Genomic DNA, 27,183 nt, shown 5'->3' with positions numbered 1-27,183 from the left:
TAGAAATGGAACCGTACTAATAAAGAAACAACTCGTATGATCTCTGGTCTACACAAGTAGGAAAGAAAAGAGCAGAAAGAAAACATGGGAAAAAGAAACAAAAAATTTACATTCCTGCAGCAGTCATTGCAAATGCAGCAAACTCACCCACCGAAAGCAGTCTCAAAGGCAAGAAGGCTATGGCAGATTACATGACTCAAGGATATACAAGTGGGGGGTGGGGGTGATGATGAATGCCTGCCTTATCTGGGATTGTTCCAAGGAGGGGAGGGTTTGTATGCCAGACTTTGCGAGGATGCCCCATGGCTCAGATCAAGACTATGGAGCTGCTCCATGAGTTGCGATCTCCGCTCTTTGAAGAAATCGAGACGGGTTGTTAGTTCCACCAAAGTAGAAGATGCCACCGATGGTTGTCTTGGATGTTCCGCACCCTGATGACAAGCTCCTCGTGAAGAATCATGTTTATGAGAGACCTAGTAAATTTTTAAAAATGGCTCTCCTTACCTCGATCATCTTGGGCGAGCTATTAGCCATGCCAGGATTGGCTTCTGATGGCATGCTGGTCGATGCCTCCATCTCCATACCTTTTAAGTCGCTCAGGCTTGCTTTATCTGCAGAATGTTTCCTAGAAAGCTGCTTGGAACCAGCATAAGGTGGTATTTGAGGCTTAATGCTCCTCCAATCTGTTGCTGATGAGCTTTCCTGCAATGAATTAGGAAATGAGATATTAAAATTACCAAACATGTTTGTATTTAAAGGCTTCCATTTGTTACTAACGAATTGAATGCTTAAGCAGATAAATCTACGTCTCATTTTTAACTAAAAATCCCAAATTAAGTAACAAATGCCCCTGGTAAAGAAATGTTAAAACCCAGTAGAAATGTACATGTATATGCTCCAAATAACCTATAACAATGGTTTAGTGCACAAGGCTCCCGCTAACGTAGGATCTGAGAAGGATTAATACATGCAGTGTTATATGAAATAAATACACACACACACACAACTTTGTAGAAAAAGCTGTCTTGGTTAAACATTTAATTAAAAGAGCTTCATGATGACTAATTCAATGTAAGATCTGAGGAAGGATTAATACATGCAGTGTGTTACCCTTATAAGCCATAAATAATTAAATAAATAAATAAGTAAAAAAAAAAAAAAAACACACACACACACACAATATAAAAGAGCTTCATGATGACTAATTCAATGTAAGATCTGAGGTAGGCAACTTGGCCGGTCATTTTGGTTGGAGGCTTCATAAAGCCGATGAAGCTCATACAAGTCCCAAAGAAACCCATCAAAGCTATAAAAACCAATCGAGCATTACGCTACCAGTGGAGAACCCAAATCAGCTGAAGTCCAACCCTCATATCTAGCTTATCGTAAGAAGGCCTGACCCAACTTTGAGATGAATAATCAAACTCCTAGAGGACTCTTTGTTTGAGCCAAAGATGAGCTATCCAACATAAGATAGGAAATTCAACCTCAATTTTAATTGGAATAGAAAAAGGAGGCAGACTCCCACTTGACAACTAAATGAGCAAGGAGAAGGTTGACGAAGCCTAGTCTAGTATGTTTATGTTTTAGACTTGTGGTTTCTCAAAGATCTTAGGGTTGATATACATCATTATTTTCTAGTTGATGTTTTAGGAGGTCACAAGAGTTCTCTATTCTGAGCCTAATTGGTATCTAAGATTCCTAATACAGACATCATGTAGTTTAGGCAAGTTGTCGAGATCTAGGTGTCTCTGGGATTTTATGGAGTGATTAAATTTCAGGTAAAAAAATTCCCACAATCATCTTAATAATCTACATATAGACGCACCTATGATTTATCGTAAGCAGTTGAGGCATGACTTGGATTTGAATTTATAGTATACCTTAGTTTAATCTCTTAGTCATTAAGGCCTTTTGTTCCATAGAAGTATACAAACCTTTATTAGAGGAGATTATAACAAAGTTGACAAAGCAAACTGTTCAATCATGTGCAACAGGTATCTTCAATCTTTGCAACACTTCGGGCTTAGGAGCTTTAGAAGTTACCTATGAAGAATTTGAAGATTATGGGATTTTGTACATGATTGTTCTACTAAAGAACAATGTGTCTACCTTTAATTCAAGTAAATAGAAAACCACATTCTGTATTTAGAAACTAAAAATATGAGCTTATATTTGCATATAAACTGGGACATGTATTTCAAAGAGTCCGAGAAATTTTATCTTCTAATTAACTATATTATTTTTATAATAAAAAGGATCAAAAATAAAATATTAAATATATTCTAAAATTAATTTCGAAAACGAATCTTTACTGGAAATTAATATTTTTATTTTTACTATGAAAATTAATAATTAAATAATTATTACACATAATGTTCTTCGCAAATGCTATTGTATAATGTACTTACTCTGTAATAATGCAAGAAAGAATCAATTAGACATACCTCATTTTTTTGTTTCTTCTCATGATTGCAAAAAGCAAGGCTCATATCAAAATCTTGTTGGACAATCTTCCTGCAACATATTGAGGGAAATGTGGTTGCAAGATAAGAAACATGCTAACATTACTTGTTAAGAAACAAGTTTGGCAACATAAAAGTACAAGAAGATTTCAACGTTGACTGCAGCTGAAACTTCAGAATAACAGATGTTAACAGAGTATACAAAATGCAGATGAAGAACAGTACCATGGATAACAGAATTATATATCATACTCGATGTGCCAACCAAGAGTCCTACGTCTTCTATTAACATAAAGAATAAACTTGCAAATGTCTTGTTTATCCTATAAAGTTCAGGGTACTCTCCTTCAATAAAATTAATAACTAGGACCTTATTCCTCGATCTAATCGTACTTTTATAGTCATATTCCTGCTGAAGTCAATACTTCTTTTTTCTGCTTATCCTCTCTCCAGTGTTATTCAATTAACTGTAGTCATATTTAATGAAAAAGAAGAAATGTTGTAGAAGATTCCAGCCAACATTAGGTGGCCAAAATAGCCAAACAGGCTATCAACACTACTGATTCTATTTTACTCATTCATGACTCAACCCCTCAACCAAGTTGAGTCAATGCAAAATAGCCAAAGAAGCAACATAAAAGACCACATTGATGGCTCATTTAAGTGAAATCTATCAACTTAAAGATGGGACCAATATGAAGCCGAAGACCCAAGTCAACATAACTAGATCTCACCAACACAAACTAAGCCAAAGTATCATTCAGTACTCTGACTAATTGGACCTGATTCATAGTCTAAAACTCAGTCTAGTCTTGGGCTTAAATTTTAGGTCCAATCAATTCCATTTGCCGCATCAAGATTTCTTGTTTTCGGTTAGCCAAGTCTCACATTTTCTGATGCTCTTCCCAAGTTCTTGTCTCATACTATAAGATAAAAAAATTAGTCGTTAATTTTTTCTTTTATTTCAATGGTATACCAAAAATGAATAATAAATGAAAACAAGGTCATTTATCACCTCATTATGAAATCTTCAAATGTTTTCTTGGAATAGTGCTTTCTCTTTTGTGACAAATCCCTATGCAATAGAATCTCAATCCACACAAAATACCAAATCAGAAAAACAGAAAACCCTAAGATGGCAGGAAAAAGTCAAAAGACATTGCTGAAGACAGAGAATCAGCATTTTGTTCACAAGCATGATTCCTAGGAGAATAAACAAATTTGACATGCCAGAAAGATCCAAATCAGATGAAATTTATGTGACAGCATCTTACTGTTGTGAAAGATGAGCTGGAAGGTGCTGATATCGGTCACATGCATGAGGCATGGATCCATAGTGATTTTGCCGTTGTTGGCTAAGTTGGAGGTGGAGCTCTGCAACCTTTTGCTTCAATCTGGCAACATCTGCTTCAGCAAGAGCAATCTCCTCAAGTTCTGCCCTTGTCTTCATAGAATGCAAAACATGTTTCAGAATCCAATCTATCCTTCGAAGTATAATAGTACATCAGAAAACAAATCAGCAGACCTTGGAATCCATTGTGCGTGAACTGGAAATCTGTCCAGAAGACATGCTTAAACCAACCTCCAAAGCAGCTCTAAGGTCTCTTTCAGCTTGTAATTGCTCTTGTAATCTCGATACCTAAAGAAAAATCTATAGAAGTTCAGAACATTGATTCCGTCTTGGCAAGTAATGGCGTATATAACAACTACTTTAATATAAACCAAAAATAGCTAGGACCACGAACGAACATGAGATTTTTCACATCAGTGTTCCAATCTGTAAAAACGTTAAACCAAATAATATAATTTCACCCGAACCAGTCCATAAATTGGTATTTACCGGTCTAGGCATAAACAACAGAAACATGGACCATCCTTTTTCAAGCACTCTAATCCAGTTTAAAAGGCCTAATTACTTTTCTCTTTCCCAGCCCTTCAGGAGTGTCGCAGCCCACAAGAGTTGCTGCCACTGTGTGCCACAGCCTTTATTCTACCACCTGCATGCTGTATCCTGCACGCTGTTGCCCAACATCTGCTGCTGAATCAGTAATTTCCCTCTTCTATCGTTGCCTCCTCTTCCTCCTTCCTGCTGCATCCTTCTTCCTCCCACAACAAAATGGTATCACAGTACACATCAGGATACCTTGTGTCAGTACCCCAGCACGGACTAGACTCGTAGTAGTCCAGCCATGGATTAATACATGTCCTTCCTTGTGTTAAATATTAAACTGGGCTTCTTATAATGCAAACTGCCCTAAGACATCTAAGAAGTTTAAGTTTTGATCAGCATAGTGTCATATAGCTTAAAATGCAGCTCATTTCTAAAGAATCATATCATCTTATAGGCCATCCTTACAACTACTGGTTTTGTCTCTGCAGCTCAATTTTCAAATTACTTCAAAGTTTCAACTAAATTCTCATTGATCAAAGAAATAACGATATGCACTATAGAAGTTATATCTTAAATATGCCAAGTTTACCATTACAGATGTGAAAGATATTGACCAAAAACTAAACCTTATTTCAAACCTATAATGATATATAACTTACAAAAAACTCATTGTCCTGATGCCAGTGACCTCTCTTCATGGCATTATAGATTACTACATTGAACTGTCCAAGGTGTCCTTTTGCTACGGTCTAATGCACATACTTATTACCACCCACAATGTAAAGCATTAAATTTCTTCGATTTCTACTCTCTTGAATTGCATTATGTTTAGGTATTTTAAATTTCACCATTTAGCTTTAAAGTGCATTCTTTTTTTAACTTCATCTTTGTACAAATATCCATCTAAACTAAACAATACCATTAAAAATCAGGATCTTAAAAGGAAAATCAATGTTTAGCATGTACCACTATGCTTAAAAAAGAATTTAGAGATAGGATTTGCATCCAATAAGCTTCATCTAGCAAATAATCATGTAACCACAAGAAAAATTCCGTTCAGTTAGTCATGATAAAGGAACTCTTTATGACCGAAGACTAAAACCCATATTGAGAAAAAAACAAATAAACTTTTACTTGCACGAGATCACAAAGCATAATCGTAGAGAGGAAGAGAGGAAGAGAGGAAGAGAGAGATGTCAAGGACAAAACACTGTACTATACATATTTACCCCTGAGAACATGTGAATCTAATCAACTTATTCAAGTGTCATTGTTTGAAGCACCAAGTATTTTATGTAAGGAAGCAAATTTAAGTTAGTCAGCTGATGTTTCACAAGAATATGCAATAATAACAAAATAACAAGACCATAAAGTCCTAACTATTTGGAGTCAGCAACATGTATTCTTTACCGTCATTGAGATTTTTTAAAGAATCATATATTTAGTTAAATTATCACAATTTAAAATTTTATTTATCTACTTCGATCTCTCTTTACCACTCCTCATATCTCTCCATATAGCATTAATAATATTCATTTCACCTCTTCTAAGCAGATATTATCTTTTGAACACATGTCCATACCATCTTAAACGATTATTATTTTATCTTATGATATAATACCTAATTATTCATGAACGAAAATATTTCTTTTTATATCTTTCCTAAGAAATATGCACATCCACTTCAACATTCTCATCTCACAAATCTTTTATATACATTGTTTCTTAATTGCCCAACACTCAACCAAAACATTGTTGATCCAACATTTATCTTATAAAATTTACCCTTCTTAAAGGTACTAATGATCACATAAGAATCCTAATGCCCCTCGATATTTTAATCATCTTGGTTTTACTCCATAAATTATATCTTATTTATAGAGTAATCTTGATGCCCCTCCATCTTATTGAATAATTGATCCAAGATAACTAAAAGTATTACTTAATGAAACTTTTTGCCATCCAACTTATCCTTTGTCTATTCTAAATATTATTAAAATTACATTGATATTTTAATCCCGATGCCCCTCTATCTTATTGAATAATTGATCCAAGATAACTAAAACTATTACTTAATGAAACTTCTTGCCATTTAACTTATCCTCTGTCTATTCATAATATTATTAAAATTACATCTCATATATTTATTCATATTCCTACTAAGCCTAAAACCTCTAAAAACCTTTAGTTTCTCAAGAATTGTCACCACAACTCAAGTTTAAGATTAATTTTATTTAAGCACATCAGCTAAGACAATATCATCAACAAATAAGATACATCAGAAAAGTCTAGGTACCACAATAATATAAGATAAAAAAAAAAAAGCAAGCGTAAATGCAGGTCAAGCAAAAACTTATACCACAAGTACCAAAAAGAGTTAAAGAATTTTATCCCATTTCATAATGGCAAACCAACACATCAGCAAGTAAAAAAAATTATGCCAAGATGGCACCGACTTTAACCATTGCTGATCCATGGGAAAGTTGCCAACAAGTAACAAGCCCAATTTTTGGCCTATGCCAACTAACACAGGCTTGTGCCTGCCTACTAGCATAGCACAGAATCATTCCATGCCAAAAGAATATCTGCATACATCCATGGAACGAAACAAAAATCTGTGATTTTATTTAATGTTAATGAAGCAAGTTCTTATAGAACACTGAAATACTGTTATAAAAGCAAGCAAGAAGTTCCATTGTCATGTGACAGCTTTTAAATAATGCAAAAGTATGAGATGCATTGACCAAATCAAATACCGAAGAACAGTATGCTACATATCTTTGGAAAAAAGAATGCATACATCTTGCTCTAGTGCTAATCGACGCTCATGCAAAGCCTGCTTTCTTCTTTCCAAACTTGCTTGTAGAATTGCATTGCCTTTTGCCTAAAGGGTAATCTCAGAATGTCTTAGCAATCACTTTTGAGTTATCCTTCTGCCAAATATGTCTTGAGGAAATTCATATCATACCTCTTTAGCTATTCTTATTTGTAGGTCATTCTTTGTGATCTCAAGCCTTTGAATAGCAAGCCTAACAAATTTAGCTTCCAATTAGCAGTGAAAATTTGCAGTAACAAGTAGGTTAGAGAAAAAAATCCACTTTCAAGGAAGTTTCTAAAAGATGTGATCTTAGAATGCACTAACAAAATCTGTGGATAACAAAAATATACTATTAGGATAGCTAAAGCAATTTTCTAACAGATATATTACTACTTATTGAGGAAGAAGTAAACCACAACTCTTCAACAGTTGAAATTTAACATATCAACAAGTTCAGCTATTATATGAGTTAAAAGCAAGGCAAAATAGACGTCACAAGCCATCAAAAGAGAAGAAAAACATAAGCTCATGTTCTCAGCTTTGTGGAATTGGCTGTATGGATCCATTCCATAAACTGAGCTCTATGAATATAACACCACTGACTCACTAGCCAACTCAAGAGACATCATTATCAAGGATTAGAATGCCAACATCTGGCAGCATGGGTCAAAACATAAGGTGCCAGCAAGGTATTGGCGAGGACCAAGCTGTCACAAAAGGTAAGTGCGGACATTTGGTTAATGCTAATTGATAGCCAGCTTGACTGGCACAGACACACTCCAATAGACAGAGCACATACTAGACCATATAGGTATTGGCAAACTAGTGTGCCAGAAAACAGCAGTCCTTAAATTATATAGATATGACTTAAGCAAAATCGAGTTAAAAATGAAGTCACATATCCAATGGAAGATAAAGATGAACAAAAAGACTAGCTTCCTTTCTTGGATCAATTAAACAAAAACAAAAAGAGATTGAGAAAAAAGGAACTCATAAAACAGAAGAACTATAGTTAAACTGGGGAGAAAATGTCCATGTGTTGCGTGATTGCTGGGACTAAAAGGAAAAATATTAGAAGCCACTAGTGGAAGTCCATGGCCATTGATAGGAATAATGGTGTACTGAAATAGAAGATCGATATAGATGACAACTACTTATTATAGTTATGTCTTAGTTTTTATTGGCCTAGTATTCTATACAACTACATGAGAAAATCAGACTACAGTCCATATTCTAATAGTTTGAAATATGACCCAATTTTTCAGTTTGCAAATGCATAATTTTTCCTGTGTTGGTTCAAAATTCCAAACCATGAGAAAGATAAAACTTCTCTCCATTGTATGCACCAGGTGATAGCTCAGATTACAGAAGCAACTTAACTCCATGATAAATGTTCAACTTTGGACTTGTTACAAAGGGCTCGCAAGTGCACTGAACCTTGTAATACAAATACAGGCCCATATTCTTATAAATAAATGAAACAAACATTTCCTCGCTCGAATCAAAATGTCATTCCATGAAAATCTGTATGATTCATAATGACCATTATGGTAGTACAGTTCAGCACAGTTTAGAGAATAAGATAGCCCTGAAAGCAACATTAAGTAGACAGATAGAATACATCAGGTTATCAATGTCTCCACATGAAACCTCGAGCATTTGGATTTTGGAAGATCATGAATCATCTTTGTAAGTTTCTTGTGCTGTGATTTGATTAATACGTTGCTGACAGCTCACTGTTGGGTTCAGATGATCTGACAGCTTTGATCGTTGCAACTTGTTACTCCTATGTAGAAATTGCACTTTTGAAGAGGTCATCATGTTTGACACTTTGACTAATATCCTCGGGATCTGTCATCAGTGTACGGAGGTACAGGATGCAAGTGGTAGAAACTTGAGTATTGCTTAGTAGTTAATTAATTAGTTATTTTAGTCAAGGTTTTACATATGACTGGATCATCAGACTGATATTACCAAGCAACATTTAGTGGTCCAATCAATGACTAGCTTGCAGGACCATATAGCTTAGTGCCGGTCAGCATTCACTTTCTTATTTTTTCTTTTAGTGCCAATGGTACTGGTTTGGATCTGACACTGGCTTGAGCTTTTAAAGTTTTAATCATGGAGCTATGTAATTGATGATGACACCAAACACAATGTGTAATCGAACATGTTAAATTAAATTTTATTAACTCATCATTGATTATTAGTAAGTTTGGTTTATTTCAATATGATACAACACCATCATTTTGATTATATTAAGGAACAAATCACATTTTTACCAAAAGTTATGCCTTTCACTATCTCATTAGGTATGCTTTTGCTATCTCATTAGTTCCTGATGAACTACAACAGATCTCAGCATTTTGTTCTTATAGATGGCCAGGTCCAGGTAAATCAATTTTGCAAGTATATTTCTATAATTTGATTTGTTCATGTAATAATCATGTAAAAACCAAAGAGAGATAAATCAAGATTATAGGAATTAAAATATAAATCCAAATATAGTTCAGTGTGCAATATTATCCTTATCGACATAAATCAGAAAGGCAACAAAGAACTTACTCTTCTTCACCAGAAGAATCGACTTGTTCAAGTGGCTGATTCTTTCTGGCCTGAAACATTCAAATTGATCAAATATCTTTTACAAGCATTTATAAATAAACTATGAAATCATTCTTATCCTAAATTACAATGGATAAAGTAAAATGATGAAACATGCATTGGACAGTTTTAGCAGGCGATGAACAATTATGTTTCCATTATAAATTATCAAAACCAAACTGAGCACACCCATGAAAAGCATGAAACAGTTATATGAAATAAGTGAAATAACCATAACTATACAATTTTTTGTTTGTTATTTTCCTTGTCAACTGCAATTACGTTGTTTTACATCTTTAATGAATTAAAACACTTACATTGTTACGGCCCCAAAAGTTAGTGCGCTTCATATGAGTGTGTGATCCATTCACTTTACTTGAAAATCTATCAACATTATACTCAGTTACATGAGCTGGAAAAGAAGTTCCTGGATGTAGTGAAGATAGAATCTCTCCCATTGACAAGGGAGACTCTTGGGTAGCTAAGACACTGGAGGCATCCTTCTCAGTAAGTGACTTCTCAGTACTTTTGTGTGCTGAAGCTTGCTCATTATGTTGAACTTTGGCCACATCTAACTCTGTTTTTGTTGCTGAAGACTGATTATTATGAGGAGATTCAGGATCTGAATCATCACCAGCAAACTCCTGCTTTAAGAACTAATGAATCAAAATTAACATCACAAACCCAAACTGGAGTAGACCAGTCACAAAGATAAAAAGCATGGAAATTTGAAGCAAACAAAGAAACCAAACATATTGTTACCATCAAGATTTGAACAGTACAAACAGAATTATTTCTTATCATTTAGCATAAGCACTGACATTAAAATTATCGAAGTAATTAACAATCATTTAGCAATTGATACACTACTACTAACATGATAAGGAAATTATGTTTATGTTATCAATCATAGTTCACCAAGACCAGAATCAATCACGTTTGACCAGTGGCAACACAATTGAATCAACCAGGTCAGACGAAATCAGATTGGTGGTACGAAGAAAAAAATAATTCTGATGTATTATATATATATATATATATATACACACACACACACACACACACACTAGAAAATAGGACATAGTTCATCTTTGAATAAACCCTTCTTTAAAATAGCCTAAGATATCCCAAAAATAAATTAAAACAACCGGTGTCCCTTAGTGTTATCTACAACTCAAATCAGAGTGTTCAACTCATACAGAGGTCAACCCCCCCAATGCACACAGAAAAAGATGCATGCCTGCACATGACTAGACAGTGAACAAACAAAGTAGACTAATAAGTGATAGTGGAATCTTCCTTGACTATGCACAAGTCAATATCAAAGTTTTCAATTTTGGGTACCGGACCCTTCCAATTTCATGGCCAGACCAGCACAGGTATGGTCCATTTTGGCATACTGACATAAGGTATGACGCAATGTACCACAATACGAAGAAGAGGGGCGTGTCGGTATAATCAAACATACTACAATAGAAAGAAGGGGGGAGGAATAGTACAAGAAGGAGAAGAAGAGGTGACAGAGAGGAAGGAGTGGGAGGTGGAGGAGGCAGAGAAGAGGGGAGAGGCAGTGTAGAAGAGAGGGGGAGGAAGTGACCAGGAGGAGGCAGTGTCGATGGAAGGAGGAAGGCGAGGAGTATTGGAAGGGGCAGGGGGCAACACACAGCTACCGAAGGAGGAAAGCAAGGAGTATTGGAAAGAGCAAGGGGTGGCCAGCAGGTGCCTAAGGCAGCAGGCAACACGAGAGGGCATGGGTGAACTGCAGAAGTAGGAGAGAGAGACTACACCAGGGTGGGTTGGGTTAATGGTTTATTATGGTTTTAAAAGAATAAATTTGTTCAATTAAAAGAGAGAGAGAGAGAGAGAGAGAGAGAGAGAGAGAGAGAGAGAATCAAGGTAATCACCTGGTTCATGGGGCTTACCAAGCTGTAAGCTCTCCTTTGAAGGTCTGCATGCTGGTGACCTGACAAACTGGTATGTACTAGGTTATAAGGTTTGTTGTACCATGACATACCGCCCAATATGAGTGGTATATATAGTCCGATAAGAAACCAATATGGACAGTACATACCCAGTCTATCAGCATGCCCCACTGTAATATGTGATGGTACATCGATATGGATCAGTACATACTATATCGATAATCGGTTGGTACACCGATACGGACCGGTAAGACGAATCATGCTAAGTGATATATACCAACCCGCTCAGTATATAGAACTATGGTCAATATTGTTCATAAAAGCAGGCTATAATTGTTACCATGGTCATAAGGCTCATAATAATCAAGGGTAATTTTTCAAGGGTAATTTGGTGCAACTAAATTTCAATGCTTAGTTAATTTCACATATTTTCAGGTAAATCCAATGCCATGTTCAAGAACTTTTCACAGTGAAAATATATCACATAGATGCTAACTAGTTATCTACAACATATAAAAGGCACTATAGATATCACCAACTGTGCAACCTATTGGCCCATTTACATAAAGCAGGAACAGAGTATATGATCCCAAATATATGGTCAAAGCAATTATGACCATATATATGAGACCACACATTTTTTTATGCCAATGTATGATTATTGGACTGTCACAATCAGCTACTCAATCGCCCAAAATTCTCACCAGGATAGCTGAAAATCCATGTCTTGAATATGATGGACTGTCTGGAGAAGTACCCTCGCAAGAGCAAGATGTACACCATCTCATAACATGTTTAACCTATAAGAAAAGGTTTACAGATCACTATACCATTCCTCACCACTCTGGAGACCGACTGAACCAATTAATGGTACAAACTGTAGCTTTGACAATGTAGCACAATATGCTTATTCCCAAATATCAGGTTACGAGCCAATAAATCTATACATTTAAGTCTACCCTCTCCTTGTTTTCCAATATGACACCATAGCTACAGGATTAAATTAGTGATAACCAAGGATTTTAATTTCGAATGATACCACCTGTATCGGACGATACATACCGGTACACGGACAGCCCGCTACCGGACGATATCAGCCTGGCTGCGACGAGGGAGAAGAGGGAGAAAGTGCTCGAAGAAGAGGGAGACTCGGGAGAACCTCGACGCTTTCCAATCCGGTGCCGCCCTCCCTCGACGATCCCGATCCATAAGGTAACGGAGGGGCGGCAGCTCGGCTTCTTCTTCGCCGTGTTTTTCACCAAAGGTCGGAAATGCCTGCGCCTTCGCCGCGTTCTTCGCCGAAGGCCGAAGATGCCTGCAGGCTTTACCACGTTCTTCGTCGAAGGCCGGAGGCATCTACGGCCTTCGACGCCCTCACCGAACGCCACAGATGAGGAGAAGACCGGTCTTCTCCTCATCTGACACAACAAGGAGAAGAAAAGGAGGCGACGTCGCCAAGGCAGTGTACGCCTCCTTTATATATATATATATATATATATATATATATATCGAGCGGTACACCCTAGCATACCGCTCGATACACCTATACCGTATCATACTGAGCAAAGCTCGAAACACCGATACGATGCGAAATTACGAACCTTGATGGTAACAATGTTGCACCAATGCATGATGTGGAATAGAGAATGCACCAACTATCCTACAGCAGACCACTTATAACCTATTGACAGATGCAAGTTAGGTGCATGAGTAATAACAGAAAGAATGACACAGCCATAAATTAACAATTTGAGTTAAATTTATGCAAGCCTTATGTAACTAACACACATGATCAGATAGTTATATTTAATAAAAGAATACATTAGGAATCTGTTGACTGAATATTTCAGATTTAAGAATTCAAGAAACTAGAATAAATAACATGTTGAAATGATTTTGCAAATCGACCATTTAAATGCAGTTGAAATGCTCAATAGATTCAACAGTGACTTGACCTCTCATTTAATCATAAAGGTCATTCATTTTCAAAGCAAATAATGCAAATAATATAAATATTGCTAACCTTATGCTACACATAAACATGATATTCTTACGAAGCACATGCAATTACACCGGACAAAGATACTAAATTCAAAAGCAGTTTCTGCAGTTTCTACCACAGGAAGAACAATGATATAAACAATGAAAAGGCATAAAACTGATAACAAATGCAACATACATATAGAAAACTCTAGCACTAAAATTTCTATAAAATTGGGAACAAAAACCTTGTACTCATAAAGGTCGCTGCCATCATATCCACTGCTTTCGCTCAATTTTCCACTAAGCACACGTTCATCATTATCATCATCCACATCTGGTTCTGCATCATTTTCTACATCATGATAGCCATTATCTTTAACATCTGTATTGACATCATCAGTAGACTCTTCACTACCAGTGTCTCCAATCTGAGAGTCCGATGAGAGTGAGCATCTCTGTGAATTACCCTCCTGTGACGAAGTTAAAATCTAAATTACGAACATTATGATATTCAAATAAAGAAAAAGGGACAAATGAAGTCAGGATTACCTGATCTAAGCAACAACAGGTCATGGAAAAAATGATGACATAAAATGACAAGTTAAATGCAGGAAAAATCAACTAAATAAATCATGCAAGCAAATGGTTAGTCTTTCTCAACCACATTCAACTAAGTGGATTCTGGCATATCGGATGGAAAACTATGTCAAATGTTTGCATCATATGGAACATAGAAATTTTAGAATAAAGTTTATGTATATTATAGCAGTGACTGTTATCCTAATCAGAAGAATATGCAATGTTAAAGTATCATTTTAAACTCTGTTGCTCATAAATGAACAAGTTTGATAAAACAACATTTAAGATGATAAGGGAGGAGGATCTGAACAAGTCACTTCAATTAGAAGTTACCTTAGACATTCATTCTAGGAAATCTCACTCTTGGCAAAATTGCTCAAAACAAATTATATTATATCATTTTAAAGCAAAAAGGATCGCTAGAAAAGAATATAGCAGCAATTTGAGTACAAATATGTAGTTAATCAATTTAGATGAAAATACAGTTAAAATAATTTAATGGAAACCAACTTCTTATACATTTTATATATGACCATACATAAATAGGGATATCTAGACACTTAAAATTTTGTTTTAAATAAATTAAAAAAAATTGAAGTAATGAAAAGAGTAACATAAAAGTAAATCTCAAAATTCATAAAATTTTAAATTTAGATTTAGGTACTTGGGATACAAAATTGAAGTTGTTCAACCTTTTTTAATAATTTTAGTATCTAAAGATATAAGAAAATTTTATATAATTATTCATACTTTATTTTTTTCTAATTCTTTCTGAAATTCTGAGAAAAAAGTCTTTGTTAATTCCATCTCTCCGCATCCTCAAGTCTGGCTGATCCAATTCCAACTTGACCTGGATTTTTTTTTTCCCTTTCCAAACAACAGACCCTCCTAATTTTCAAAACTTGAAGTTCAAACATCAGACTTCAAAACAATATCATTAACAGTGTGAAGAAAAAATTTGAATCGACGGTTAAGAAACATACATCAAATATACTTTCATACTCCTCTAAGAGACTTGTGATAATGGCCTGAGCATTGTTAGCTGCATTTGCTGCTGCCAGAAGCTGAGCAGAACTGTCACCATTCATGTCGAAGTCATCATCCAGCTCGCATTCGCCAGCCAAAAGTGGTCTCAGCAAAAGAGGTGCCATGCAAGCAGCAACAGCAGATGGAGTCATCCGATTCTCAGCAGTATGAGAGGCAATAATTTGCATCATTTTCAAAATCCTATGAAACAACGGATAACAGAATAAGAAATAACAATACATCCAGCAATTAAACCATTGATTCAGCGGAATAAAAAGGTCGAATAAATGGCAGGAAGGTATAAATCATATATCTAATTGCCTTTTATCAACAATTGTTCTCGTCTGGTGAACAAACTAATAAACCGTAACTATGACAAGTTGAAGACTGTTGTAAAACAAATTAGACTGAGGCACATTGGCAGTGACTAATCTAAAATACATAACCAATTCAAAACCAAAAAAAGCAGAATAATGAAAACTCTGTGGAGGTCTAGTGTTTTACCTCGATGACCATAGTTGTGAACATATGAAGAAAGAGAAGTGTGACATGTAAGCAAGATGCAGTTCATGCAAGGACAACTCGCCAATTGTTACCATAGCAACAAGTTATTTTTGTGATCACCTAATAGGGATTGTCTACAAGTATAATTAGTGATGCATGTACTTGTTCTAAAAGACCAAATATATAACTACACTGACAAACTGGTTCATGTTAGCATGCCTCCTGATAGGAGATTGACCTCATAAAGATGCCACTAGAAATGAATATTGCTAAGACTTGCGAGGATCCATCACTTGACAGTCATATAAATAAATGTTTGATTTCTTTCCCTTGAATATTGCCACTAGAACTGATGGTGCTAGATTTTTTCCCTCCTTTATATATAAACATGGAGTTGACAGACTTGGCATAAATATACACAAGTGCTGTTCAGGGCATGCTTTAGCTCAGTCGCATTCTACATCAAAATTTTCTTCTCTCATCTTTTCATCCTTCACATTACTCGTCAATCAGAACCCAGAAAATTTCTAGCACTTAGCAAAGATCTAGTTGTTTCAAGAGTTGATCAAAGACTTGATGTTGGACTCTCTCATCATTCGAGAGTTGAGACAACAAAGTAAAAGACAACAATCTAGAATCAACAAGTGCGGCATAAGAAATAAAGTACCATTTAAAAGAAGGGCACACCATCAAGTAGAGAGTGTTCAGATGAACAGCATATTGACTAAATAAGAGGAAGAAGCAAATAAGAGGGAACGGACCTACAGTATGATTTTCTGCATAAGAACAAACGCACCATGGTTTATTATTTAACTCACCTAATACATTATGCATGGTAAAATTATAATTTTGCATTTGAATAAAAGGATCGATAAGCGGTGAACAGAAGGTTGATCATCAAACAAAATAAATCAATAAGTTATGTAAAGATTCTGTTATTAAATGCTTGAGAAAAGTGCTATCTATCAACATCAAATCAAGTAAGTCCAAAGAATAGAGAAACATAATTACAAGAGTCCATCTTAAGCACAAAGTAACATTACTCTGATCAGCCATTGCCTTGGTCCCTACAGACTAATAGTATATGCAGGGCCCAGATGCGGCGAAAACAAAGCTGTGGTACTATAATCCTTGCCTACTTCCTTTCAACATCAACTCCACGTACATCAAAAGGGAAACATGATCTGATGCTTCATTAATATCATGCCAACCATGAAGATACCCAAAGTGGCTTCTTCTTCCTGGATGGCCTACAATTGATACTAGATTCACTTATACACAAATGGCAACAGAATGTAGACAAGGATACAAACTACAGAACATCCGATTTAAAATTCCACTCCCTCAAAACTCAAGTGGCAACCAAAGTATTATTAAATCTCATCCAGCTTCAGTGCAGATATATTCCATAACACATTTATTCTCCAGGTCAGACCAATGTAACAAAACTGCTAGTAATAACCTTTAACATGGTTCCATGAGAAGTTGTTTGTGTGATCTTTAAAAAGGGAACAAGCACAAACAACAAGAGTTGTTGCTCTAATAGCATGTTAAATAAACATCAAAAATAAAAAATAAAAAACCATTAAATTGCAATAAAAGGCAACCAAAAATAGTGTGCCCAAGAATACATTAATAATCAACTAAGAGAACCAACCTCTGCAACAACCGCCGATTTGGTTCAGGAAATGTCTCAGATATTGCAGAACGCATAGCATTTACACGAGCCTCCTGGTGTTCCAGCCCTTATTAAAGTATAACACAAACGTAAATAGATCAACACAAAATCATACAGAAAAAAGAGAAAAGCTAACACAAGGAGGACATTTAGTCTGACAGCATCATCCTATAGGCTTTACCTTGCATAACATAGCAGTGTTGCAGATTATTGATGAATGTTCATTAGCATGTTGTAAGATGCAAGTTCATAATATTGTTGCCAGTTGCTTCACGAAGCATTACGTGTTGCATAATGCATCATGGTCACAAGCACTCCCATGACGATTGAATGAGCATGCAACAACTTTCATGTTATGATATGAAATTTTCTAGTGAAACTAAATCATCAGCAGTAACTTTTAAACCCTTTCTCAGGATTGCATTTTGTAACCACTATAACATGGATCCTTAAATCATGAACTGAGACAGGAAAGCCAGCATCATTTATGATGATTTCTTGTGGAATAAATCAGTCATCAGACATGGAATAAAAAATGATTTGGTACACAGCTAGGAGGTGCTTCCAATAGATGTATGGAGATATTGGGAAGCGAGATATTGGGAAGCACGATTATGCTTGGACCTTTTGGTATGGATTCACCACAAGATGTTCAGTATCATGTAGTCTCCCCGATCTGACTAAATGGAAATAATTATGGAGCCCTGAATGAGGTTGATTTATCTTAACAATCATCTAATGCATAATATGGTTGGCTGATAAATCATACCATATCCAACATTTAGTGCACTTTGTACTGTTTATAAAGCTATAGAATCTGTGCAAATTAGTCCATGTAGTGCCTTAGCAATCTGCATATAATCTTATTCAAGTGGATATAATTCTTACATTTCATATAGATACTGTTCACAAATTTTTGTCTATTTTTCCTTAATTTATAAGGCCTAATTTTATTGATTTATAAACCAAGTTTCTAGTTTTAAAATTGAAAGTTTAGGCAATTTCTTACTGGGTTAATTATGATCATTACCTATCAATTAATTTTAGAATGATAATTAGAATATTTAGATGCTTCCAGATAAATTCAATCTATTAGCAGTGACAGTTGATAGGTTTATACGACACAAATATCATAATGTATTCATATATTGATGCATAATCTACATTGAAAAGCTTATGAAAATTGCAATTTACTAGTCAACCATAGCTTGCAAGTAAGCCAGTCTGTCATTTCATAGAGACGTTGTGTGGATTGCATCAGGAACTCAAGTGGTAAAAAATCTCATAAACCTAACCAAACGAAGTACCCAAGACTAGGTCCTTTCCAGTAAAGTAAGCCGATGTTTCTCAAGCTGATCTAAAGGGTGAAAAAGAAGTTCGTCAATCTTTGTTGATGGAATTCAGAAATATTGGATGGTTGCAAACAATATTTGGAAATGCCAATGATGACTGTTGAAAGTAATTTGATCATCTTTAATTGCAACATATACTAGTACAGTATCAAGACAATTTATACCCACAAGCTTAATACTTCAATAAGACAACTTACTGTATACCTATAATTTAAGAAATTTAACACAACAACAATCAATTAGTAATCTTTTTTCATGAGAACTATGTATCAGTAATCTACTGCATAATTGACAAATGTATTTTTAATACATATGAACTTTAAAATAATAGGCTGAAAAAGGAACTCTAGAAATTATAATTATGAATTTCTATACTATTAGATTGCTTCACTGTTTTCAATTTTGAAGAGTTTACATAGAAGCTTCATGTATTAACACAAAAAAATGGTGTTCTTATGTTAAAGATCTCAAACCCTTATCCAATAAAAAATTTCCAGTGCACATAATTTTGGCTATTCTTTTATAGTAGTCCACTCCAGTAACTATTTTCTAAATTACACCAATTTTTCTAGTGAGCATAAAATTCCTTAAGTCTCAAAAAAGAAAGCATCATCTGCTAGCTATTTTTTGGAAAAATACAAACATATGGACATACTATAGGCTTCCAGCAAAGCAGTACAGCAGGATGCAGGAACAGGAGATGATGGCAGCTCTCGAAGAACATACTGCAGTGTTCCATGAATGTTAGTTATTGAAAATTATATCAGGCCTTTATGGTTCATTCAGGTAATAACTCAAAAAGAAGCAAAAATACCTTCACGCAATCACCAACAACATGAGCATCCTCATCAGCTGCAAATTCAGTCTTTCCTGAGAGAGTTTATATAAACAGTCTTAATATTAATGTACAAATCTTGGGAAGCAACATCACAGAACAAAAGAACAAGAGATGGACAAATAAAAGTCTGGATAAATGTCTAGTCTACAATATTATATATAAGTATATTGTGTACCACAAAAAAAGTACAATTAAAATGAAACAAGTACTTAACCTTGTTCATATTCTTGAATTCTTCGATCAACTTCTTCAACATCAGCTGCTTGCCGCAAGATTCCCTCCACCTTGGCACCTACAAATTTAATTTGTATAGCTGATTATCTGACTATTAGAGATAAGCACTCACTCCAAAAATGTATATCCACTTTCGTAAGACAGAACGAGTCCTGTTTCAGATACAAGTGAAGCAGATAATTCGTACAGTCAAAGACATGATTCTTGTACCCCCAACTTTGATTCTTGTGCGTGATTTATAACTAATCAAGCATTGATACAACTGAATAACCAATCAGTAGAATTGTGTTTTACTAATGAGCTCACCACAATATATTGCCTTACGGATGCCACTTTAACTGTAGATAATTAATACAGCTATCAGTTGAATTGAACAATTATCCAGAAATTTTTACTTCTCTACAAGATGTGCTTGGTTTGATAAAAGGATGAAATATAACATGCAATGTCAAAGCAAGTCATGTTGTGCCACACACCACAATACCATTTTCTATCTAAATCTGGTGCATGACACCAGATTTCACTGGCACATGCAATTGCCTACCTAAGTATCATGCAATAATCAAGCATATGAAAATGTAGCAATTAAAGTCCAAAAAAAAGAAAGAGGCATTATCAGGAAACATGAATAGAGTGTAAATCTGTTATCATAAGACCTACCATGCTTCTCAAGAAAGCATAAAGCTTTTTCTAGAAAGGATGGACCCCCATCAATATCTTCAAGTGCAAGCAAAATGGGCCTACCAACAACCAAAGACTTGATAGGGCGCTTGTCTCTCCCTGCGTATGATACATGAAAGTAAGTTGATGGTAAAAAGTTCAATTGGATAGACAATACAAATTTTCATCTTCCTTAACTATGTTAAGCCACAAAAAGTAAGATCATTCAGTAAATGGAACGAACAATATTGGAATGACCCCTCGAAAGTATCAGCATTGTCGTTACGAAATATTCCATTGTGCCCCATCACAAGAGCAGCATTTGGAGCTTGTGCAAGTGCATGTTCTAGAGCTGTTTTCCATTCAAATAAATCCTCCAATGACTCCGCCTGGTACAGTCATAATTAATAAGCTTATGAAAGTTAATGATAGAAAGAAGAAATATATGTCAACAGCCCTTCTGAAAAATTCATCTTAAACGTGACAAGAAGAAATCGATGAAGCACCTTAAGGGTAAATGCCCGACCATCACGTCCATCAGGAAACAAAACAGTGAGTAACTTCTTATCTTCCCTAACAACTACGCTGTATATAGATTTTGAACGAAGCAATAAATATCAATTACAGCAAACAAAAGAGTTGAAAAGAAAACTGTACAACAACCCTAAATAACAAGAATTACCTTCCAGAATTATTTAGGTCAATACCACCCAAAGTTAGATTTACTTCACCTCCTCTTTGGGGTAATGCACTCTACAAATAAAACCACATAATAATGAGCATGTTCTCCCATGCACATGGTATTATTTGATTTTGCAATAACAAAAAGAAAAACTCAGCAAAAAAATATATACCATACCTAGAAACAAACACAATAAAGAGAACCCTAAAAGTTGAGAAAAGAGAAAAAATAGGAATCGCAAACATAAATAGGAAGAAGAATCACATATAAAAAGATGCATGCCACATGGCTTTCACCTTGAGAACAAATACAGATAAGGACCAATCCAATCATTTTGAACAGACAACTCATGCTATAAACTTCCCAACTCCTACTTTTGTTTTTAAATTTTCTATGTTTTGGCAGGTATGTTCATTTCGAAAAGCTAATAGTTAATTCAATCAAAAGATAAATACAATGTAAATACTGAAGAAATAGCATATGGCTTCCAGCATCCTGAAGAAATAGCAATAAAAATAGAACACTAAAATAAGACATCAATGCAAACACAAAGTACAGTTTTATACTACCACATGCATTCAACTTATTTCAGCTGTTACCATGTGCAATAAGTTGTGAGATGTTAACACGTGTTTCGAAGCACATGAGAAAATGCAACATCTAAGTTCAGCAATAACTAGCTCAGCCACCAAAAATGACTTGAGATATAGCTATATGTTTAGAAATTAGATGCAATGGACCACCAAAAAAATTATCCAAAATTGCATGTTTTTCCATCATAGGGCTTCCAAATTATGTAAGATTCTGCACAAACGTGCTCATACAAAACCAGCAGAGGCACAATAAGCTATGGTTTTATTATTTCAAATTTGTTATTTGATGTAGAAAATCCTTACACAGAAAAATATGAAACACAGTCCACAAGGCTCATGCAAAGTATCGCAGGAGGATCAACTGCACCAATCCTACACCTACGTACAAACAAAGCTTTTCCCATGACTTAAATCATCCCACCTAGATCAAAATTGAGCAACCTTACAATGAACCCAATATTTAATTTTAAGAATTAACATAGCAACAGAAACTACCTGCAGCAATAACTTTTTTTTTTTAAGTCATACTGGTACTAAGATCATGGAAAGTAATCACAAATGTATGAAGTATAACTGATCAAACATACAGGATCATTCTTGAAGAAAACTAATGATGTCCGCGTGAGAATAAACCAACGCCTCTTCCATGATTTCCAACCAATTCCTGCAGATATTATATGTATCTCAAAGCTCTATGGGGACAGAAAAAACATAACAAAATGAGAGGTTACCACTCAGAAAATAGCTGTTGGCTCCTATTAGGAGCATAACAAGAAGAAAAGAACAAACTGAGTAACAATGACCGATTAATATTCTGAACACAGTCCACTTATCTGATGGAATCATCAGGACAGTAAAGATGATGTCCTATCATCCATTCAATGACACACATTGATATCACCTAAAGCCAACTAAAATGAATACATCGGATAAGTGAATATCTTAAAGTAGAATGTCTTGGTGTTTTAGCATATTTGAGAATACAATTGATCTCCATAATAGCTATACACCCAAAATGTCAGAAATTTTTAGAAAATTTTGGCTTCAAACTTAAATAGATTAAAACAAAGAAGATAGCTACAGAAGTTATAAAGCAAATCGGGTTTTGGACCAGGAAACAGTAAAAAACATAAAGAAAAAAATATTATTGAATTATAAAATCAAATTCCACATGATATGTCGTTTCAAGTTCCAATTTGGGTGGTCATGACTTTCCACTTTTAATAACTTTTTATAGTAGTACTAGGAAATAGATGGGATTACAACACAGGAATGTCAACACAAACTTCATTTTCAGTACAACCCAACATGACAAGATGTCAAGGCATCAAATTGAAGGCTAAATCAATCATTCACAAGCCAATTATGTAGAGTTTGTTAGGACTCACTTCACCTATATGTCAGATCAAGGCATACTGACAACAGCTTCACTATTTATATTCACCAAACACAACCTGCTGAACAATTCAATATGAACATACTTGACTGCAATAAATCAATGACATCTCTATTCTGTCATTACCAAATTTTATTTTGGTTGGCAGAATTTTGTATTTTGAGTATCACTAGTAATTGACTAGCATGCTATCAATGCATTAATTCTTGATTAGGGATGTAGGATCAAAAACATAACAAAAGAGCATATTTCCTTATTAAGTGTATAGTGGTCTCATTTGATCAATCATATTTAAAATAAAACTAGACATTCCGTTCGAATGGAAAACTACAGATGCTTAATTATCATTGTGCTAAAAGTAGGCCTTAGAAAGCTGCAAAATATGCCAGTATTACTCTTCCTGCCAGCTTAACATTCTTGACAACAAAATAGACATTGAGAATCAGGTATTATCACAATAACTAGCACTCTCTAGTTCCATGAGAAGGTGCTCTTCCATTTTGCAATGGATAACAGAGTATTTAAAGATAATTTGTTGTTTAAATTAAAGCCACTGACATCCATAAACATATCTAGGCAGCAAACATATGTTACATGCAACTCTAAGGTCGTTATACTCAAAAAGCACAATTAACATGGACTATTGTACTATTGTACAGTCTGAAAATTTATATAATATAGCATCACCTCATTGTACAAAAAAATGGAGCACATAACTAACCTTTAGATGATATAAACAGTGGTCCACTTTTGAACACCTGCAGAACCAACTGGAAGTTAGCGAGAAGTAAAATACTAACCTTTCATATGATTCAGAAAAGATAAGGGAAAAAAATCATCTCTTTATAGTCTAAATGACATTTGAGATTCCTTGAGATACTCCAAAAATATGAATGGCACATGATAATGAGAGAGGTGTAATATGCAAGTTCTAAGCAAAAGATCTTCCTCAGGCTTATTAGTCATCAAAAGTTGCACAACTAGGCTTATACATTATCATTTAGATATATTAAGTTATCCAAAATTCAAACTAGAGTTCAGCCAGAAGCATTGATGCACAAAGCACTTGGACGTAGCACATCAAAAAAAAAAAATTCCATTTTAAAAGACAAATGTATCTGTTTGATTATTAAGATAAAATACAGAGGTCACAATATCTCATGCATAAAGGCAACAGATTAAAGAAAAACAAGCTAATTACATATTATCCCCTGTAGTTGGCTACCTTTAACATCCCGATCCATACATTTTAAAAAGTTACATTGGCATCTCTATAGTTACGAAAGTGAAATATCTAAATTCATTTATCCTAACGTCATCGGTTTTACCAACTAAAACACAAAAACAAAGGACAAAAAGATAATTTTAATGTTCCAGTTGGCGATAGCGGACGACAGCGCCGCTAGAGGCTGCGGGTGGCTTTACAGATGAGGAGAGCAACGACAAGAGATGAGGGCCAATCTGCATCTGTGTCGACATTGACGCAATTTTCGAGAAACTCTCACCTCTCGCCATCGCTCTCCTAATCTACAATAGCTACAAGCGACCCCCAGGGGCGCCAGTCATTCGCCACCACCAATTGGAATGTTAAAATTTATATTTTTGCTCTTTGTTTTCATATTTCCGTTGATAAAACCAATGATGTTAAGGTAAATAGACCTGGATGTTTCACTTTCGTAACTATAGGGATGTCAAAATAACTTTTTAAAGTATAGAGATCGGAATGCTAAAAGTAGCTAACTACAAGGGTTAATCTATAATTAGCCCTCCGAGGGATTTTACATAGTTCGTAATGTTTGCTTGCAACATGACAAAATGAAGCATATTGACATGGTGCAATGTCACCACCTTGAAGAAAGTATGAACCAGAGTACTGGAGAAGAAAAAAGAATTAATACCATATACCAGAGCTGAAGCAGAATTTACTATCCCAGAAAAGTGAGAACCAAACCCCACCACCACTAAGCTACATTTGTATACACCATAGTGGTACCTCTAATAGCACTGCTGCCTCAGCCATATAGCAGATCAGAAACCCAGGACATGTAAATTGAGTAAGCAAGAAAGTTTGACAGTTTTGCTAGCTTCTCATTTTCTTGTTAAGGCAAGTTATCTAGAACATATAATATCATGAGAATCATACAGGGATTGTATCTGCAGAAGAATAAAATAAAATAAAACAACTGGCACATGTTGTGATGCTAGGAGGGATAAAAAAAGATGCCTTTGCAAGTTGAATCTGAGTATGACAATAGAGGACTAAAAGCATTACTTTCCTCCATGAATTGTTCCAACTTCACTTCAATTTTGCATCATTCTTGCTAAGTTTGCAAGAAAATCCATAGAACTTATGAATTATCAATTGGCTCTTGACATGTCATATTCCATGATCTAGATGAAAATTGAAAATCCAAATGTGAGGAAGAAAAAGAAGAAGAAAATCTCCACTCTGTTCCTAGTTACTTATTCTTGCCGAGTGATAAGCATTTACGCTTTGCTCATCTGGACTCCAAGATTCTCGGCATCAGAACATTGCCATCTCAGTCCATAGTTAAATATGGATACTTCACCTCAGCCGTTAATTGGATAATTTGATCAATAGAGAATAAAAACATCAAATTGATCCAGAAGTAGCAATATACAACCACATAAGAAGGTAATGAAGGAGGATCAAATTAGCATTTTGAAGAATGCAACAAGTGCAACATGACTAATTAATAACCAAGAGAAAGCAGATACGTTGAAGGAGCAGGTTTTAATTGATCAATCAAAAACATATATACATATATATAAGATAAGGTGATAATGTTAGTAATCGACAAATATTTTCAAAACTTGATGTGGAACAAAGATTTTTAGATTATCAATAACGCATATGCTCCCAGATGGCCTCCGTTAAACTCCTTTTTTCAAAAAGGGCACTGAAGCCTGATTTTAGTTAAATCTCAATTTGTTACCTAGTTAAAACAGGGATAAATTATTTTTTATTTCTCTGTGAATTTTCAAATAATTTGCGTCCTTGATTTTCTTATATATTCTAAGGAGTCTTAAGAGTCCTTTTTCCTGAGCATATTTGGTGTTTAAGGTTTACAATTAAGTTAACAGTACAGGTCAGACAAGTGGTTTACCTATTAGAAATCATACTTTTGAGATTCTATAATCCATTTTGGACCCCATCTAGCGATCCGATCTAGCTTGCTCCTCTGTGGAGGGTAGTTTGCACTTCGTGTAAAATTTCTTGCATCACAATCATCTTATTTACCATGCTTAAGGTTCCCCAAGAACCAGACGTGCTCAAAGACAAGAAGAACTAACATGCTACCCTATGGTCCCAAATCAGTAAAAGCATTACGCAAAGACAGCAAAGATCACAACTTAAAACCCTTAACAACAACGGCAGCAGCAACCAAAAGAAGAAAAGAAGAACAGATCATAGTAGCAGCGAAGAACAACATACGGTATTGGGTGCTGCGGCTCGATGCCGCTCAAACATCGGTGCGGCGGCTGGAGCCGACGACATCGTGGCCTGCTTCCCACCGGACGCACCAGGGGCATCAGATCAGGCACTCCAGCCTTCCTTTCCCTGCCAACACCTCCGATTCAAGCAACGAATCAGAGCAAAGACAAGACAGAGAACCCAAGAAGCTAAAAACCCCACCATCAGCACAGCACGCACCCGCATTCCCCTCGCGCCCAATGGCGTCGATTGCGAAGGATCCAGTCCGCGCCGTTCCCAAAGGTCCGATTAGGGTGCCGAGCTCCGAAGTGGTGGAGAAGGGGGGGAAGAAAGAGAGAGAAAGGGAGGACAAGAAAAGGAAAGGGGAGAGAGAAAGGCGATCGAGGGGTGGGATTGCAATGATGCGGAGAGGGCCAAAAGATATGCACTCCCTTCCTCCCTCCCTTGTAGTGTACTGGTAGACACCGCAGCGATAGCGGAATCTCCCCCCGCACCCCGCAC

The 27,183-nt window shown here is 35.5% G+C and overlaps 1 protein-coding gene across 8 annotated transcripts; it reads right to left on the bottom strand.

Annotated features, from left to right (window-relative positions):
* Positions 1 to 27,183, bottom strand: LOC135582590 (rho GTPase-activating protein 7-like). 8 transcript variants are annotated; one of them, XM_065098648.1, is made up of 23 exons: positions 26,884 to 27,183; positions 26,683 to 26,818; positions 23,947 to 23,983; positions 22,417 to 22,493; positions 21,237 to 21,307; positions 21,061 to 21,139; positions 20,799 to 20,943; positions 20,555 to 20,674; positions 19,875 to 19,952; positions 19,637 to 19,692; positions 19,478 to 19,547; positions 17,450 to 17,537; positions 15,246 to 15,489; positions 13,929 to 14,171; positions 10,096 to 10,434; positions 9,740 to 9,789; positions 7,325 to 7,385; positions 7,157 to 7,240; positions 3,991 to 4,104; positions 3,740 to 3,909; positions 2,448 to 2,517; positions 505 to 702; positions 1 to 431 (listed from the first exon to the last, which is right to left on the bottom strand). In XM_065098648.1, the coding sequence occupies exons 2-23, from the start codon at positions 26,743 to 26,745 to the stop codon at positions 243 to 245; spliced, it is 2,646 nt and encodes an 881-aa protein (XP_064954720.1). In that variant the 5' UTR covers positions 26,746 to 26,818; positions 26,884 to 27,183; the 3' UTR covers positions 1 to 242. The 8 variants fall into 8 exon arrangements, with proteins under 8 accessions (XP_064954720.1, XP_064954717.1, XP_064954719.1 ...); XM_065098645.1 differs by having other exon boundaries at positions 26,683 to 26,808; XM_065098647.1 differs by having other exon boundaries at positions 26,902 to 27,183.

This window comes from Musa acuminata, chromosome BXJ2-3 (assembly GCF_036884655.1).
Source record: "Musa acuminata AAA Group cultivar baxijiao chromosome BXJ2-3, Cavendish_Baxijiao_AAA, whole genome shotgun sequence".
In the NCBI taxonomy this organism is placed as follows: Eukaryota; Viridiplantae; Streptophyta; class Magnoliopsida; order Zingiberales; family Musaceae; genus Musa; species Musa acuminata.
This window is presented reverse-complemented; position numbering and strand designations above follow the sequence as displayed.

Coding starts and splice junctions, on each gene's coding strand:
- LOC135582590 (XM_065098648.1), bottom strand. CDS start 26,745: ATGTCGTCGGCTCCAGCCGCCGCACCGATGTTTGAGCGGCATCGAGCC. Junction 21,140..21,236: donor GACCTAAATAATTCTGGAAG/GTAATTCTTGTT, acceptor ATCTATATACAG/CGTAGTTGTTAGGGAAGATA. Junction 14,172..15,245: donor AGTATGAAAGTATATTTGAT/GTATGTTTCTTA, acceptor TTCGTAATTTAG/ATTTTAACTTCGTCACAGGA.